The sequence below is a fragment of the Pocillopora damicornis genome, chromosome 7 (genome assembly GCF_964200805.1).
Source record: "Pocillopora damicornis chromosome 7, jaPocDami1.2, whole genome shotgun sequence".
In the NCBI taxonomy this organism is placed as follows: Eukaryota; Metazoa; Cnidaria; class Anthozoa; order Scleractinia; family Pocilloporidae; genus Pocillopora; species Pocillopora damicornis.
In genome coordinates, this window is record NC_142676.1 from 25,314,029 (window position 1) to 25,332,617 (window position 18,589).

At 38.0% G+C, this 18,589-nt stretch overlaps 4 protein-coding genes across 6 annotated transcripts; 1 reads left to right on the plus strand and 3 right to left on the minus strand.

Annotated features, from left to right (window-relative positions):
• Positions 1-844: 844 nt before the first annotated feature.
• On the minus strand, positions 845-3,113 carry LOC149043300 (melanocortin receptor 4-like). Its single transcript, XM_089211891.1, has 2 exons — positions 2,181-3,113; positions 845-2,086 (listed from the first exon to the last, which is right to left on the minus strand). Exons 1-2 carry the CDS (start codon positions 2,986-2,988, stop codon positions 2,049-2,051), a joined length of 846 nt encoding a protein of 281 aa, XP_089068017.1. The 5' UTR covers positions 2,989-3,113; the 3' UTR covers positions 845-2,048.
• Positions 3,114-4,807: 1,694 nt separating this feature from the next.
• On the plus strand, positions 4,808-7,791 carry LOC113667274 (calcium-activated potassium channel subunit beta-4). Of its 2 annotated transcripts, XM_027183088.2 has the most exons (3): positions 4,877-5,109; positions 5,184-5,566; positions 6,192-7,791. In XM_027183088.2, the coding sequence occupies exons 2-3, from the start codon at positions 5,207-5,209 to the stop codon at positions 6,543-6,545; spliced, it is 714 nt and encodes a 237-aa protein (XP_027038889.2). In that variant the 5' UTR covers positions 4,877-5,109; positions 5,184-5,206; the 3' UTR covers positions 6,546-7,791. The 2 variants fall into 2 exon arrangements, with proteins under 2 accessions (XP_027038888.2, XP_027038889.2); XM_027183087.2 differs by having other exon boundaries at positions 4,808-5,566.
• LOC113667253 (uncharacterized) lies at positions 7,441-13,727 on the minus strand. Of its 2 annotated transcripts, none has more exons than XM_089211886.1 (6): positions 13,524-13,727; positions 12,391-12,444; positions 10,649-11,772; positions 9,846-10,374; positions 9,349-9,545; positions 7,441-8,916 (listed from the first exon to the last, which is right to left on the minus strand). In XM_089211886.1, exons 2-6 carry the CDS (start codon positions 12,406-12,408, stop codon positions 8,166-8,168), a joined length of 2,619 nt encoding a protein of 872 aa, XP_089068012.1. In that variant the 5' UTR covers positions 12,409-12,444; positions 13,524-13,727; the 3' UTR covers positions 7,441-8,165. The 2 variants fall into 2 exon arrangements, with proteins under 2 accessions (XP_089068012.1, XP_089068013.1); XM_089211887.1 differs by lacking the exon at positions 13,524-13,727 and adding an exon at positions 13,166-13,330.
• A 1,409-nt stretch (positions 13,728-15,136) lies between these two features.
• LOC113667273 (uncharacterized) lies at positions 15,137-18,430 on the minus strand. The gene is made up of 2 exons (XM_089211893.1): positions 18,321-18,430; positions 15,137-15,950 (listed from the first exon to the last, which is right to left on the minus strand). The coding sequence occupies exon 2, from the start codon at positions 15,946-15,948 to the stop codon at positions 15,553-15,555; it is 396 nt and encodes a 131-aa protein (XP_089068019.1). The 5' UTR covers positions 15,949-15,950; positions 18,321-18,430; the 3' UTR covers positions 15,137-15,552.
• Positions 18,431-18,589: the final 159 nt, after the last annotated feature.

The following is an 18,589-nucleotide window of genomic DNA, read 5'->3' on the forward strand; positions in this document are numbered from 1 at the left end:
TTTCAACAAACGTTCAACACACTTTCACGAACTAAGTCAAAATTCTCTATTCAACGCTTTCCGAGCTCAAAAATAATCTTCACTCCCATTCTAAAAAGTCTCACTGACTCCATCAAATGACAGGCCGTCATTTCGACATATATAACAGGCTCTTATCTGTGAAGGGAGGGATTTTTCCACATGGCAACAAGTACTAAGCTTTTCGCCATCACTGCCACAACGGATGATACTCCATTGATAACGGAAACTGTTATGTTCGCGATAAAAACGTATAGAGGTACATCGAGGTTGATTTCAAGGTAGTAACAGTTCCTATCGAGGGAATGATTTAGCGAATTCCCAGCTTCCTAAAAGCTGTAGCTGTTGTTCATTTCTGTACTTTATGTCTCTTAATTAATGTCGATAACAATTGTCAACGGTGAACAAGTCGACTTTTCAAAACCCATAACCACCTTGAATGTTCTATCTTTGAAAAAAAGCCTCTGAACTCTACGAGTTCACAAGCAAAAAACTTCTCATCCTCATTGTGTTTGTACCTTTAATTAAATTTGCAATTATCTTTGTAAGTGCGCTTTATTTCACTACCTTGCCTCAGTCCAAATAAATAGTCCTCTTATTTTCAACAGGTGTTTCGTCGACAGCGCGTGTGAGGAATTTCATTGAAGACTGAAAACTATTTGATCGATGTCGTTTTTTATATATGCCTTTACCAGTTATCTGTTTTTTGTTTAGGAGAACTTACCACACTATTGACGGGGCCTTCGAACATGTGTGAAACGATATCAATTAGGGAGGCACGAATGAATTATTTGCCGAAGCTTCGATAGCGAAAAGACAGCCCTGGTTAAATATTATTTCAAGTTCGATAAAGGTTTATTAGAACAAAATAAACTGATATGAAAACTTAAGAGGAATTGGCAAAATACACATTTTCTAGGTGACAAAACAATTTGGCTTATTTTCTTATAGATAGGAATGCCTCTTCGAAAATTTCCATTAACTTTCATTTCTAAAGCAGGAAATTAAGTTAAATTATGTTTGTTTGATTGGAAAATATATCCTTTTGAGAAAGTGAAGGTTGAAAAACAAACCAAGATATTGATATCTGTATTAATTATCTTATTCTTTGGAAACATTGTTACTCGGTAGTAAAAATGGAAAACACTATTTGCTGCAAATTTTGAATAATAACCAATGGTACATTGCTCTTTGAGAAAGCAAATGAGGAATGTACTAAGAGAACAGTTTAAAAGAAAACAGTTAATTAACTTTGAAGAAGAGAAACACTTACAAAAGGTATTAATGGGCAGCAAGAAAATCTAAAACAAGTACAAATAACATTTTTTGACAAATTTCATTTAAATTTTTCGCGAACGTGATCGTATTTTGCAGGTGTCTGTGTGGGCCTGAATTGAAAAAGAGAAAAGAAAAGATCTTGTCGAGAGAGGGATTGATATGACAAAAATCTGCGGGTATTACTGCGTCTAGTTTAAGAAATCAGAAACACAAAGAATGCAAATTTAACACACTCATAAAATAGTCAGGAAATTGCACCGTAAACGATCGATATTCCCAGGCTTACAGTGTGAGATAATCAATTATAGTTCCCAATCTTTTACCAAGATTGCCTCGAGAGTTTGGTTACTGTTTGTATCTAGCTGACAACTTCTCTTGGTTGAAATCCCGGTTCCTGAACCTACGAGCCATTACTGTGCTGGAGATAATTATTTTAACAAAGTTTGAAAACGGAGCAAAGTGACAGTTTGAGCCAAAGGGAAATAAATTACAGAAAAACTTCTAGTTCGCCGTTTGCAATCCTTTTCAATCCTCCTCCTTTTAAGCTATATCTATTCCTCTCTTTCTCTTTTTTTTCCTTTTTTTCCTTTGAATGAAATATCGAATTTGAATGGACGGATGTGGGGGAGGAGGTTGTGAATGACTGTCCCCCACGTACTCTGTCTGAAAATTCAACTTCTTGACATGTAAACCAACACAGTTTCAGTTCTCCAAGTCACTAATCAATACTTATCGGCTATCTTTGCAACTTTTCAAAAGTCTGAAGACAGCTCTCCGTATTTCCCGCATTCTACAGCAGTAAAATATTGGATTAAGAGATGAATTGATGTACACAATGGTGGCTGCGACACCAAGTATCACATGCAAGTCTGTTGTGATCTTACCTTCTATCGTTATGGCAACAAAGCACCAGAAAAGTGGAGTGTAACATATCAGGTACAAGGCGAACAGGTATGTCATGGTTAGAGCTGTCTTAGCTCTCGATGTCACTTCCAGGTTTCTGACCTGATTGGATGTCACGTTACGGTTGATATCCCGGATCGCTTTCTTGTGATGACGCGCTAAGAGAAGAATTCTCAAATGCAAATAGCAATTTAGTACCAGAAGCAACGGGATGATCACGTGCGCAAGTAAACCCAAACCTGATTCTACGAATCGTGACAGTGCTGAAGATGAAGTGAAGATCCAACAGGAAAGCACAACAAATAACACACGATTCTTTGTAACAATGGCTTCGTACCTCAGTGGATACATTAAGCAAGTGTATCGTTCCACACTTAGACAAAACAAATTTAGAAATGTCGCACCAGCCCCAATAGCACCAAATGTCTCAGACATGAACCACAGGAAGCAAGCTCTGGAAAGATTCACGTTTCCAAACCCCACCTTGACCATAAAACTGGTTTGCGAAAACAGCCCCACAAAGAGATCTGAGGTGATTAACGAACAAAGCAGACCATTCTTCGGTGAATGTAGTGCTGGAGTTCGTATAATAGCGCACAGAACAAAAACATTGAATGTGATTGCTGTCGTCGACGTTACTGCATTTGCAGTGATGAGGAGAATAGCAATTTCTCGCTTGTACCAGGAAACATCGGCTTCCAGATCTAGAAATGTACAATGCTGCACAAGATCTGCAGTTTGATTTCCTGAGGGCGGTAACCCAGCTCTACTTTGGTTAATTGATAGCATAAGAATTTATACATAAGCGTAACTTGAATTATAGGAGCTTATTCTCTCTCGTTGTAGTACAAGAACAGCATGGAAACTTTGTAAATTCTTCGCTGAAAAGAAACTAATGCACTGATTTGAAAGAAACGATTACCTTGAATATAGATTGTGCAATGTTTACAGTCGAAGTGTCATATTTCAAATATCTTTTCGTAAAAGTAAATGAAAGTCCGCTATGTTTGTTTTTCACCAAACATCTACTTCCTTTTTCAATCAATAGTGAAGTATTTTAATAACTTTATACCGCATAGCTAAAAGATTATTTACACTCAGAAAAATCGAACAGATGGAGTTTCACACGATTCTCACAAAATACGAGGACGATTTTTTGTAAATTTCGTCTGTTGCTTACGAGATTAAATTAAAGTTGACCTTCGAGAATTTTCTACCCATAGCTTTGGATCTTAAGAAATAGGAAAAAAAATCAGTGGCGAATTGTGATTTGAAGAGGATCTGGCTTCCATTTCTTCTTCTTCTTCTTCTTAGTCTTCTCTTCTTCTTTTTCCTCTTTTCCTTTTCTTTTTTCATCCTCTTCTTCTTCTTCTTCTTCTTCTTCTTCTTCTCTTTCTTCTTCTCCTTCTTTGGCTTCCTCTTCTTCTTCCTCTTCTTCTTCTTCTTTTTCTTCTTCTCTACCTTCTACTTCTTCCTCTGCTTCTGCTTCTTCTTCTTCTTCTGTTTCTGCTTCTTACTTTTATTCTTCTTCTGATTCCTCTTCTTATTCTTCCTCTACTTCTACTTCTTCTTCTTCTCCTTCTTCTTCCTCTTCCTCTGCTTCTGCTTCTGCTTCTTCTTATTCTTATTCTTCTTCCTATTTTTCTTCTTCTTCTTCCTCTGCTTCTGCTTCTGCTTCTTCTTATTCTTATTCTTCTTCCTATTTTTCTTCTTCCTCTTCCTCTGCTTCTGCTTCTACTTCTTCTTATTCTTATTCTTCTTCCTATTTTTCTTCTTCCTCTTCCTCTGCTCCTTTTTCTTTTTCTTCTTTTTCTCCTTCTCCCACTTCTTTTTTTCTTATTTTTGTTCTTGTTCTTCTTTTTCTTTTTCTTCTTTTTCTCTTTCTTCTTCTTCTTCTTACTCTTTTTCTTCTTCTTCTTCTCCTTTTTCCTATTTCTTCTTCTTCTTCTTTTTCCTATTTCTTCTTATTATCATTCTTTTCCCTCTTTTTCTCTTTCTCTTTCTTTTGCAATTTTTATTTTTAATTCTTGGTGGTCATACATCTAATTACTACAATTACATTTTTCATTATCCCTTCGAGTCCACATGTGACTTTACACAGGGCTGATGCGCATGCCATGTTAGTGAACGGATGAGATGGAGGGGCTAGTAATGCAAGTGCGCAGTCAATCAAAGATTGAATGAAGTGAAACTCAAAACGATCAGGACTCACCCCTAATCTTTGTGTATGCATGTTTTCCTTTTATCAAAAGCAATTTTTTTGCCTCACTTTGGGAACCCGTGCACCATTCAGAAAAATGGCCCACAACATACCTTTCTAATTATGCAGATCCTTTAAAACAATGAATGTTAACACAAGGAAAATTTGCATTTGAATCATTAGAAAGGATGAGTGCAGATTTACTGAACAAAAGCCTTGCACACTAACACAATATATTTTTAAATTACAAAACTGTAAAGGAAAAAAGAGGTGACAATAGATACAAAGTTCTTCCTTAAATTTTGACGTGCAATAAATACGATATTTCATCATCTTATTCAGTGCGTGCTTAACCAAAGGTGAACCTATTGTTTCCGTTTAAAGTACTTTTGCGCGTCAATTTATCGCTTTCGCATTCGACTATTGTCATACTAACGTCCCAAGAGCTAAAAGCTAATTTTCGTCACTGGAAGCATTACTTGATGTCCAAAATTTGGCGTCAGTTTACTCTAATAGAACAGGTTTTCGTTCGCACGTATGCTGACGAAAAAAAATGAATATTCATCAACGTTTTATTTGGTTCTTGTAAATTCAGAAAGATTAATCTAGCAATACGACAGCTTTTTGTTTCTTTTGAAAAACCACCTGCAGAGAATACTCAGAAGTCGAGCTTCGCGGCGAAAACTAAATCGACATTTGTGAGGAACGAAGTATGAAGCGTTGTTTTGAGCCGAGTCAAGCTCAACATTTCTTATTCTCTGAAATTTGTTTGGTATTTCCTCAGAATTTCTTTGGACTCATCCATCGATGAAAATACGTCGAGTTTACGAACAACTTTTGAAGCAAGAAAAGCGAACAGTCCTCCGATTGAAGTGTCTTTCTGGAGCAACAGCCTTTATTGTCTTCGCTGTGTTTCTCACAACGTTTCTTAGCTCAGAAGTCGTTCGGAAAATTGCTAAAGGTTTTGGTTTTGAGGAAGGTGGCTGCGTTGTACAAGAATCATATTTTACTGGTAAAAATGTTAGCTGCGCATGTGGAATGCACACTTGTTTTAGCCTCTATCCTTGTTTACGGATCTTGGTAAAAATGACTGCGAAACGGACTGAAGATGCTGAAACATCTACGCCAGTCCTTCTGCATAACACCATTTACGATATGGGATCTGAAGTAAGTCAAAGGATGCCTGTTCTTCTGAGTTAACATAATTTTGCGTCTACGCACGGTTAATTATTGTTCACAGAGTTGAATAATACGTGGTAGAAAACGGAACACCGTGCTTTAAAGAGCATGTATAATGAAACTCCCGGGCTTAAAGGAATTCCTAAACTTGAAAACAATTTACGTATGAAAGGATTTTCAAAATTTTTTTGTGTCAGCTTCATCTGCCAACGCCAAGACAATTTAAACAAATAATCGAACGGAAGACAGCCTAAAGAAGTACATCGATCCCAAGTTTTAAAAACAAAAACATATCTACAAGACTCTATAACCGTTCAGTCCAAAAAAAATTCAACTTGATATCTAAATTATGAATTAAAAAAAGTGCAACTTAAGTTCAAATACCAATTTTCTAAACCTTCTTTCAACAAGGAACTGCAAATTGGCTAGACTATCCCGTTTGTTTACAATATAACCTCAGACGATTTATGCAAAAGTATAATCACCCGTGGTGTTTTATTATGTTAATTAGAAAACAAAATACTATCTGTTCGCGATAGCTTGCTTTAGTTTTTAAGAGCTTCCTTCGTAATAATTTATGAATCATTGATGTTGATGTTTTCTTCAATTTCAGTGTACCTACGGGCCTCCTTGTGAGCCAAATATCACCAACAACTTCGCTTCTGTGCTCAAATACAAAAACTCCAAGGGACAGCGAGATCACCTGTTGCAGTGTTACTTTAACCCGAATGATCTCACAGAGGTGATATTAGACAAAAGTGCACATGAAATGATTGCGTTTCACGCCATGTTTTGGCCATGTTGCGCATTTATAATCGGTTTGTGTATTCTGCTGAAGACATATTACATGAGGAAAGCTCACAAAAAGCAGGATGTTGTAAGGCCACAAGACATTGAACTTGGAGAGACACATCTCACCTCTAATAACAACGTTTATTATATACTCAACAAAATATCGCGTTTCTGATTGGTCAATGATGAATGCATAAATAGGTTATAGAGTGCAATAGAGGTTATAGAGTGCAATACGGAGAAGTTGCCATGGAAACACCGGGGAAGCGCCAAATTTGAACACCAAATTATAAAAAAATGGCTGACAGTTCGGCTTGTAATATTTTCTGAGAAACTTTCAAGAACTTCACGCTTGATTTTCCTGTCACAACATTACATTTTTGATTGGTTCAAATAAAACATGTGAGCATTTTGGAACCCATTGAAGTGTTTTTTGTACTCGTAAGGCGTGCAGAGTAGCGCGATGGAGTAATTTTGTCGAGAATATAATAAATAAAAAATCGTATGAACCTGCTCGTGCATTTCGTGATTTATGGTCACTCGTGATGTTTTGAAAGTTCTCAAATTGCACTCGCCTACGGCTCGTGCAATTTTGAGAACTTTCAAAACATCACTCGTGCCCATAAATCACGAAATGCACTCGCGTTCATACGATTTCCTATACTTATAATTATCATTTGGTCAAAAGTCTTACGGAATAACTGAAGAGGTGTATCATATTATCTCATGCGAAAAATAAATTGTAAAGCAGAGATTTAATAATCTCGGAGCATCGAGTATATTTCATTTTGTCTGTTTTAGTTCTGGTTGTTCGTCTAAACCTTAGAGACTAATATAGAGATTTTTATGAAACCTTAGAGTTCTCTCTCGGCCCCGAACTCTTCCTTTTTTTGTTAGCGCAAGAGTAAGATCGCGGAAATAGTAGGATATCAAGGGCACCGCGGTTCAAGCATCTCGTTGCAGCCTAAGTGTCCCTTAAATGCATCCATTGTTCGAAGTGCACAACACTGACATCCCGATCGTGGTCCCATTCGCTGTTAGCGATAAGAAAGGAACCAAAATATTGACCGTTAACTTCAATATTCTCATTGTATATTGTTTCTTTGATTCATATATATAACTTTGATCCATTTATTACTCCAGTTTTTTTCATATGCTTTTTAAATAATTTCGTTTTCATTAATTTGAGATCTAAATTAATAATTCGTCAATATTTTAAAATAAATCTCTTAAAAAAATAACCTAAAATGATTATCATTATTGTTATCATTATCATCATTATTGTGATGGGTGAATATTTATAATGTCATCAATAGTTTAGTTCTCGATAAGCTTTACACTAATTAGTGTTCTTTGTATAAAAAAGAATAGTTATAATAGAAGAGATCTATTTAGAAATAAAGAAAATCTTGGGGACAGTAGATTGTTAGAGAGAAAATCCTCCTTAAATACCTTCGTCCAGAGAAGCAGCGATGCAACGCGATAATGAATTATCCCCGTTGGCTGTTCAAATGCTGCCCACATGTAATTTACAAAATTATCTTGAAAAACAATACGAAGGCAAAAGTCGACCATTTTTCACCTTTTCGGGAGCAAGTGATCTGATGCAGTGGGAAGGAGTTGTTTATACAGAGTCTGAGCGAAGTGAACGATTCCTTGAGGACTAACAAGCTAGGAAACACAGGAACAATAATCTGTGATTTTTTTAAAAGTTTGCATTTATCTCCGTCTAAGCAATTGTTTTCCTTTTAACTGTTCTTTCGATGTACTTGTACATATTTACGCTAGTCTTTCTCTAATTTGTCTTTAAGAAACCTGAAATATCAGCCTCAACACAAGCCCCATAGCCTTCACGATGGTACACGCTAAACATCTCGGGTGTAAAGAACTGATTAGCGGTGATGTGATGAGGAAATGACCCTTGCAGAAGGTTAGACATGTACTGGCAGCTCTTTCCATGGCAACACAAACAGCAGCAACCTGTCAGTCTGTCAGCTTCGTGTTCAGTAATCTCTGGACTTCTTCCCCATTTCCCTTGGTCTGGATCTCCCAGCTCGATATCAGAATTTTCCCACGATTTTGGTTGCTGGGTGACAATTCTCGCAAGTGGTATGCTCTCAGATGGGTGTCTGGGAGCAATGAAGAGTATTTCTCCCTCTCCTGTTTTGTTGTCATCCTCATCATAATACTGGACTCGGAATTGGTAGCTCCGTGGCCTTTGTTGTGAATTAATTTTCAAAAAGTTAACTCTAATATCTTCCTCAATATCTCTCCCATTCACTCCAGTGAATGAGCAGTGTAATTTCTGCCTCGCCATTCTCAGAGCAGTAAGGAGAGAATCGGCGTATTTATGACCACCAGGGTTACAGGAGCCATCAAGTATCACAATTTTCTCCAGTTTTCTGTCAAGTAGTGGAAGTAAGGCTAGGTTTTCAAAGTGTCCTCCATCGCTGAGTCGCAGTACTGGCGGAGGATTAAGTCCAACGTTATTTATGTTTAGAAATCCACGAAGGAAACGAACGTAGAAAATGTGAGTAACACACCATCTGAAAGAGAAAATATAATGAATCATGGTCATTTGGAACGGCAAAAAACATAAATGAAAGCATATTTTGGCAAAATCAAATAGAATGAGGCCGCTGATTCCACAGCATAAGGAAGCGTAAAAGTCAACTCTATCTCATTTGTGGTACACAAAACTAAAGAAGCAGTGACGTCCAGCACTATTAGAGGATGCAGATTTTGTGATCTGTTTGGTGCAGCTGTGTTTGATACATGCTGATAGCATTAATGACGATGGTGCTCATTCTATCTATTAGTAAATAAATGATGGAGTTATTCATCATAATACTGTCACAGTCATGGAAATAGTGATCTAGATGGCCGTCCGTGTTGGCCAACATAATGATGATGACACTGATGGTGAAGTGATAGTAGATGGTGCTCTTGGTGGTAGTAAAACAGTTTTAGAAAAGCACCTGACTAAGCGCTGAATTTTTCCCGGTTGAGTCGACCCAGTATTGAGCGCAGCCAAACTTGCAAGTGCTACAACTACGGCGATGTGTAGGAGTACTAAGAGCACCACACAGTCTTTGCTATTTCCAAGCCAGTAGACAAAGGGTAAGGCCATCAGTGGAAAAAAGCAGGCAATTTCAACCAAGATTGGTGTCACGTACTGAGGGGAACAAAACATTACTTGTTAAGATTGAGTGTTAGCTCCTTTTGCATAAGGTCTTAAAAGTATGCTGTGGTACCCAGGATAGATTCATTATTGTCATATGAGGCATAATAAGGTCTTGAATATTTCCTGTAAAGAGCTAAATATTAGAAGGGTGAGCAACCGAGGTTCAAACGCTGAAGTAGGAAACCTTCCTCATTACGTTAAGATCGCGTATATACAAAAAGTTTAGCTAAGTTGTCTCCTTCCCCTTTGGTCTGAAAACACGACACAATTTCGTTGAAGTTATGCACACACCTTTTCACTGCAACTTAATTCCTCTTCAGAATGTTCGCCATACGCCAGTTCATCTCCTAAACTTATTCCTACCAAAGTGAACAAGTCAGAGACCATATCAAGGCCATTCTGAAAATCGTCTCCCATATCAAAGCTGACAGCAGCTCCAGATAAGGTCATTGCAACAGATAACTTCATGAGGCGAGAATGAGGACAAGCGGCAAACGTATGTGCAGCAATCCCTGTATTTTCTGTATCGTTGCCGATAAGTTTCGCTCCATCTGTTGAGAATGACATCAATTGGTGACGTGAACCGGCACCATTACCAATTTGCCAACCGTTAACTGTGATATTACTGATGAAAGTGGGTGAAAGACCCTCCAAGTCCTGAAGCGACAGCTCATCTTCCATCTCACAAGGACAAACCTTCCGGAACTCGTTTCGTTTGATGTACTTTAGGATACTTTTGATTGGCTCCACACACCAAGGAAAGACATCTCCATGCCGAAGTTTTCCTCCGTATCTAAAGAAGGCGTTGGACAAACGATACCTAAAACGGGAGACACCTATATTAAGTTATCTGACCACTTTTCTTTACAGAGATAAAGGAAGGAGAATGAAGTCTCTTACAACTGCTAATACTGAGAAAATGAGACAGAATTCTAGTTACTTCAACCAGGTTTGAAGAACTATGAGTTAAATTTATTCTTTCGTTTCTTCGAGCTTATGATATTTAATTCCGTCATGCCAATTTTCTATTAGTGAACCACGAAAGGAATCGAATATAACCGGTAAGAGTTCACGATTATTTACGTATCACAAACCTGTAGTATACATGGAACAGAGACTGCTGTAGAGATCTAATGTATGGAAAAAATATGAAGGCCAAGGCACACATCATCAAAGCTGGGTAAAACACGTCATCGGAATATGGTACATTCCCCATCAAATTTATCTTGAATACCTTCCAGCTCAGGATATAAGTGTACATGTAAGAACGCAGGCAAAAACCAGCGCTATTACGGAGAACAGGAATAAATAAAGGAAGCCCGACGCTAAGAGAAAAAATGACAAATCTCATCCACATTTGTGAGGGCCACAAAAAGTCATGTGCAGCCCAAGGAAAAGCAGTAAAGGCAAATATCAATCCACTGAGTGTTGATAGGAGTCTAAGGGGGCCTTTGTAAAGAGCCAGGCCTTCCTTTTTCGACAACACATAACACACAAACGAAACTACTGCTGTTGTTGTAAACAGTAACACCCGTCTGACAGGTGGATGACAGCCATCAAACAGTTCCAGCATCAGCACCGAAGACCAGGCATCCGGATGTTGGAGGGAGTGCAAGGAAGTACAGTTCTCCCGTAAAACGTCACCAAAGAAACAATCCACAGCTACGGCAACAGGAAGTGCATAAGGCAGCCACATCATGCATGGCAAAATGCACGTCACAAGTAGCCCGATTTGTATAAGTAGCAGGGATTGAAAAATTCCCAGAATGGGATTTTGCCAGTTGCATAAGTACCCAGAATTGGCTCGCATGTGTTCAAAGAACTCCTTGTGCCACTCCTTGGTGTTATTTTTGGAGCCATGGCGAAATTTCCAATCCATAAAAGCAGCACCAGTGTAACCTCCCCCGGAAACACAGCTCAGATATTCAAACGGGACGTCATCTTGTAACAATTTGCGCAAAGCACCGGAACAAAAGGCAGACGAGCGGATACCTCCCCCAGAAAACGCGACCCCCGTGCTACTCTTCATCGTTCCATTGGCAGATCCGCACTTGTTGATCGATGCTGTATTTAGATCACTGCTCTGATGAAAGATCCTTGGCTGAATACCACGAAGAGTATTGGGGCAGTGCACCCTCACTGGCGGAACCTCGCTGAGTGGAATAACAATTTCTCCAACAGTTCGGGAAGTGCTCTGCGGTGCAGCATTAATGTCCATCTGTAAAAAATGTTTATGAGAGCTGCGTCATACTTTTTTTGCCATTTCCCTTTTTTGTACCGAATCTGTTTTACTCAGCCTTGAATAATCTGATTCCTTCTCTGTTTCTTCTTACATAATTGGTGTTTGTCTTTCAAAGGAAACTACTATTTTAAGGTTTTCTCATTATTTGACGTTTCTATGAAATTAAAAATGACCAAACTATCCCAACCTAAAGCAGCTTCCGAAAATTATACTAAAGGGACATCTCAACTAAGTCTAGTTCTTATTTTATTCCTCAGCATTTTTTCCCTCCGATCTTAGGTGTCACGCAATGCCCACTTGAAAGGAGAGATGTGCGTTGTGTGAGATCCTAAAAGGGACTAGACTTTCTCAAAATAGAAGAAAACCAATATTTTGGGTTTAATTATGCAATAGAAGACATGAAAAAGCCTTTTTTCATTACGGTTTTTTTTTTCCATAGTAAAAGCACAACCCCCATAAAGCTTTGTCTGTTTTATCAGGTGGCCTAATTGTCACGCAAATTCTTTTGCTTCTGTTGCGTGACAAGAAAAGAACTATGGTCGAAGGCATAACATACAACATATATCCCACCCGAACTTAATACACCCACCCTACCTGACCAATCTCGGCCATTTACTCGACTCTTTCAGTGTTACGATCTCTTTGTTTCTGAAAAAGAAACCAGATTAAAATAACAACGACAATAAGACGCTGTAGGCTAAAACGTTTTGTCTGATGATGAAGACCACGTATTTTGAGAGAGAACCTAATAATTGTAAAAAGAAAAAGGGCAAGTTTTAAAGAATATTATGACATTGACTTCAGATCGATTTAACAGTCTCTTATTATTCTGGGTCGCTTTCATAAATTCGCTACTATTCGTGGATCTGAGAACATTCGAAAACAAATCGATTATTTTTCACGCGCCCGAACGCGTCATATCACAGTTTTATCAATTGCGCCTTTGTTGCTTCGCAATATAATACTGTTCAATATTTTCTTCACATGAGTCGAGCCTCACGAAAATTTAAAAGCGTATTTCAGAAGAAACTACAGCATTTCAGGCGACGGAAGGTCAATTCTAACGATGAATTTTTATACATTTGAATTAGACCCTGTCTACTGTCAACTGTTTCCAAAATGAATTCATGAGTCAAATCTGTCAATCGAAAATTTAAAAGCGTATTTTTTAAGATTAAACTAAAGCATTTCAGGCAACGAAGGTGATTTCTAACAATGTGATTTCATACATTTTAATTAGACTCTGTCTACTGCCAACTGTTTCCCTAATAAATTCATGAGTCGAATCTGTCAATCTTTCACTTGCACGTTCTGTCGCTACGTGAAGGCTTGAAATTTACCATTCTGGCTGAAAAGAATATGTACTAACCTTCACAGCGTAAGTGGGATGCTGCCATTTTAAATATAAAATAGTAAACAATTATCTTTCTTTGTATTCAAGATATAAAATTTCCTCGGATGCGGAGACTGAATTACAATCAGCGAATTTAATGAAATGCGAATAACTAGTCAGAAATTTGAATACAGGGTAACACGTGCTCAAAGATTCCTCTGTAGTAGCTTGTACAGCTTCAACTTTCGCCTTACGAGAGACAACAAAACAAACACTCCAGGAAATTGTTGATTGCAAACAGAGAGAAATTCATCATCCATGACCTATAGAAGAAGCCGTTTGTAACCAGCCCTTGGGCAAACAGTAAATTATACCATGACAAAACATCACCTACGTGGCATTTCAGGTGAATTATGATTCCTTATGGACAGTTCTATCGACATTTCCCTGTGTAGTGCCGACTACTTCATTTTGCATTCAAAAGGCTTCGGTGTAAATGATCGCCTTTTCAGAGAGGAAAACCATCGATCACTTGACCACGTTTTTGGCACTCATCCATGACGACTTGCAGTGTTATATGTCACGCAATCTCGTGTTCAAATGACCCCCTCTGGTATGAAAGATATGTGTTTGAACTCGGTTGGCTTAAAAAGATATAGACAAAACAAATAATTCCTAATTTATCCATGATCAAGATGTAACATCGCAAGTCTATTTCGTGGCGTTGATAGGGACAGCTCATAATTGTTTTGAATTCATTTGCATTGCGTGGTTGCATGTCTCTTTGCAGCCGATTGTTGGGTATTTCCGATCAAACCGAAGAAAGCATCCCCTACGATCAATAATGATACTCTGTATAATCATACCCCTCCAAACGTTTGTAATATAAAAACACGTACTAAAAGTTTTTTAAATCTTCCCTACAGATCGTCTATACATCACTTATTGCTTTTCTTTCGCCGATTTGCCTCGGTGAAAGATCCCCAGAGTAAACTGTTATCAATTTTGTATATTTTTAATTAGTCTCTTTTTTTGTAGCAACCTTTCATATGAATATTGCGGCTCAACCTGGCTAAAACAGTTTGATAAAAGCAAATTCTAACGCGGAATAAAATCACACAATGCTCTCGAATAAATTTCACTGTCATCGTCACCAATGTCTTTAGTAATTTTATATTAAACTAATTTTAAAATGCTTTGCCATCCTTGAATATTTCTTAAACGGATAGCTAGGTAAAAAAATATGACTGATAAACATAAAGTAAGCGTTCAAACCGGACATCTGGGCTATACGTAGATTCTCTCACAAACCGATGATTTTAAAAGCGTTTTATGAAGTTTCTCACAGCTCAAAGGCAATTGGATGCTTTCCATCAAGATAACGTTCCAATGGCTTCTTACGAGTAATGTATTCCGTTAGTTATGTCTCGTTACGTTTCGTCTTTGAAGAAGCTCTCTATGTCAGCTTCAATACAAGCTGCATAGCCTTCCCAGTGATACGCACTGAACATGTCAGGGGTAAAGAACTGGTTGGTAGTTATGTGATGAGGAAATCTTCCCAAAAATGCATCTGAGATGCAGTGGGAGCTGCCATAATAATGACAACAAACACAAAATCATTGGTACTTTGTATCATAGCTGATTGGACATGTTGTGCAAAAAAAATTAATACAAACCTGTAGTAGACGTTGAATGCAGACTGGTGAAGAGGACCAATCAGCGGGAATAAGATAACAGTGATGGCACAACCAAACAGGATTGGATAGAAAAGTTCATCAGAGTATGGAACTGCTCCCATGAACTCTGTTTTGAACACTCGCCAGCTCACAATGTGAATGTATCAGTAGAACACAAGAAATACGCTGGCATAGTTACGAATCACTGGGATCAAGAATGGAAGTACTATACAGATTATGATTATGAAGGCTTGAATCCATGTATTTAATGGCCACAAGTCATGAATGAGAAATGGAAACAGAGTAAACAGAAATATTATGAAACTGATCATTGAGAGCAATCGTAAGAAACCTTTTAATTTATGGAAACGTTTTTTTCTTGAAAGAAAGTAGGACAAGATGGAAAAAAATTAATGTTGTTATAATGAGGGTCGTGCGTCTACCCGGAGATTGGCAATTTTCATAGAGCATCAGCATTAAGGATGAAGTCCGTGATGTCTTGGTATCTGTGCGAGCATGCGCAGATGGGGGACATTTGGCATTCTGACGTAAGATTTCACCAAAGAGTAAGTCTACTGCCACGGCAATTGGAAATGCGTATGGCAACCATAAGACACACGGCAATATGAACACAACAGTGACTAAGAGAACTACGAACACTGTTGAATGCCAAAGACCTGAAAAGGGACGTTGCCAGTCGCACATGTCGCCAGCGTTTTGTCGCATGGTGTCAAAGAATTCGTCATGTCATTTGCTATCATCACTATTATGCCCATTACGCTTTTGCCTTTCCTTCCATTCAACAAAGGCTGCCCCTGTGTAACCACCTCCGGAAACACAGCTCAAGTAGTCTGGAAGAACATTTTCTAACAAAATTCTACTCAATGCACCAGAACAAAACGCAGCAGATCGAATGCCTCCTTCGGAAAATGCGACCCCGGCAGATCTTCCAGAGCGGCTAGCTGTTGATCCATTGATTTGCTGAGATTCTTGTTTGGCCCCAACAGTGCGTTGATCATAGAAATCCGAAAGGCATTCCACCGTGCCACTGGGTGTGCTGGAGGATGATGGCCTCTTTGAAGGTATGCGCGAGGAATCAGGAATGACAACAATATCCTCAGGACCTGCTTGTGTTTCTGCCATCTCTGTCAAAAAGGAAATTTATTTCAATACAACTCTTACGCAGACGTTCCACACTAGAACTAGAATTGTACTGGAAAAAACTCTAAGCTGATTGTTATACAAAGAACAAAACAACACATTTCTGACGTATCAGATGACCAATACAAGACCAACAGAAAAACAAACAAAGGTAAACAGAAAGCACTACTTAATTTAATCTGACAACATAAAAATTTTTACAATTATGTTTCATCGCAAGAGTACGGATCCCAGGTACTGCCATCTCTTATTTCTCATCAACTCTTTTTTTTTTCACGACTTCAACTTTTTTTCATAACTTCAACTTTTTTTCACGGCTTCAACACACTGGCACGACTTCAACCTTTTTTCACGACTTAGACTTTCCAGCACGACTTTAACGTATTTTTCACGACTTCAACATTCCGGCACGACTGTTGTTATTCAACAGTACTTACAAATGTTTACCTTAAGATTGAATGTCATCTTGTTCAAATTTTATGGGCAATAGGCTTCGGTGGAGACGTTAACAGTCAAATTGTTTAGCAGCGGTGACCCGCAGTGTTGATTCTTTTGTTGAGTCTTCTGGTGGAAAAAGTTAAAGGTCGTGCCGTGAAAAAGTTGTGCCAGAAAAAGTCGCGCTGGAAAATTAAAATCGAGGTCGTTCAGGAAACTTAAAGTTGTGAAAAAAAGCTTGAGTCATGAAAAGAAGTTGAAGTCACGCAGGAAAGTTGAAGTCGTGTCGAAAAAGTTGAAGTCGTGCGGGAAAGTTGAAGTCGTGAAAAAAAAAGCGGTCTCATATAAATTCAGTCCTGACGATTTCATTGTCTTTTGAGGAACAAGATTTTAAGCTCTTTTTAAAACTTTAAGAGGTTAGAGCAGGAATTGTTCGGTCATCCCGCACAATAACATAACACCTTGATTGCTGTATAAATTCATCAGAGTATGACTGTGAAATGTTTTTTGACAGTTTTCCCTGGTTCGAGAGTGTCTTTTAGACTCACTAACTTCAGTTTTTAGAATTCAAAGAACTCTACTGAAGCGAATAATCCTAACGGCATTGAGTAAACTTAGTGGAAATCGAGACTATACACTGCAACTTTAAGATTCAGTTGTTCACTTCTTTCAAACTCTTGTTTGGCTATTTGTAACCCTTTCCAAAACGTCACTACACTTATTGTACGTCTTGAATTGCGATAAATAAAATTTTAACGATGGACAACCCACAACAAACTTATTGGTTTACTCAATCAAATATTGTAGGTACTTTTTGTCCGTGCCCTGAGTCACGCTACACTCCTAAAAATTGCACACCATTACAATAACATTGAATATTTGAGAATGACAGGCTGCACTCGAAATATTTTGTGACAGTTTTCCCTGGTTCGAGAGTGTCTTCTAAACTCACTAACTTCATTTTTTAGAATTCAAAGAACTCTATTGAAGCGAATAATCCTAACAGCATTGAGTAAACTTAGTGGAAATCGAGACTATACACTGCAACTTTAAGATTCAGTTGTTCACTTCTTTCAAATTCTTGTTTGGCTATTTGTAACCCTTTCCAAAACGTCACTACACTAATTGTGTGTCTTGAATTGCGATAAATAAAGTTTTAACGATGCACAATCCATAACAAACTTATTATTTTACTCAATCAAATATTGTAGGTACTTTTTCCCATGCCCTGAGCCACGCTACACTTCTAAAAACAGCACACCATTACAATAACATTGAATATTTGAAAATGACAGGCTGCACTCGTGCAGCTCTGCATGAAATTTACTGCCCCGCAAGGCGATATTCTTAGTGGGCATGTATTGGCAACGCGGAGTTTCAGTAAAAACATTAAACACAGTGAATTATCTGTGGCTTTAACACCGTCTTAGATATTTGTTCCAGGTTGTAGTTCGTGAACGTTTACATGTTTAAATCACTGACTAAAAGAAATATTCATACAACTAAGGCAATTACGATTATGGAGGGAATCAATCGTCAATAGTCTTAGCAATTGCTTAATATTCTCTAATTTACATATCAGGATGTTTGTTTCTGCTACAGATATTTCTACCTCAATGGATTTATGTCCAAGACTATACAAAGTTACGGAGGATTGGTCAGTTGTCGTTACAAGTAAAAGAGTTAAGTGAAACGTTCATTGGAAAAACTGTTATAAATTTTACCAGTGCATGCTTCTACAGTTTTCAGAGCTTGACAGTGACAGAACTGGCAATATACTTTGAATCGTTAACAAACCAAAATCGTTCGAAGTACAAACGATGGGAACGCATATCAACACATTATAAATATTGTAGGTACATTAAACTACTCAAAACAAATTTATAAGTTGACGTACTGTTGGGAAAATTGTAACGTACCTTAATTTAAATAGTCTTTCAGGCACGCAGACAAGAAACTGTTTTATCAAGTTCACGTGTTCCTCGATATGTTCACCAGTTTAAAGGTGAAGAAGGAATGATCGAGAACTGAATCAAACCTATTGTGTGAACGTGACCTATTGTGCGCGACATATAGGACTGGGGCTAGGCATGAGTAGTCAGTGAAGCATATCGACGAAAAGACTTATTAAGGCAATTTAAGTTTGCCTGATGGAAAAGAGAAAACAGCAATTTTACCTTTTTCTGTG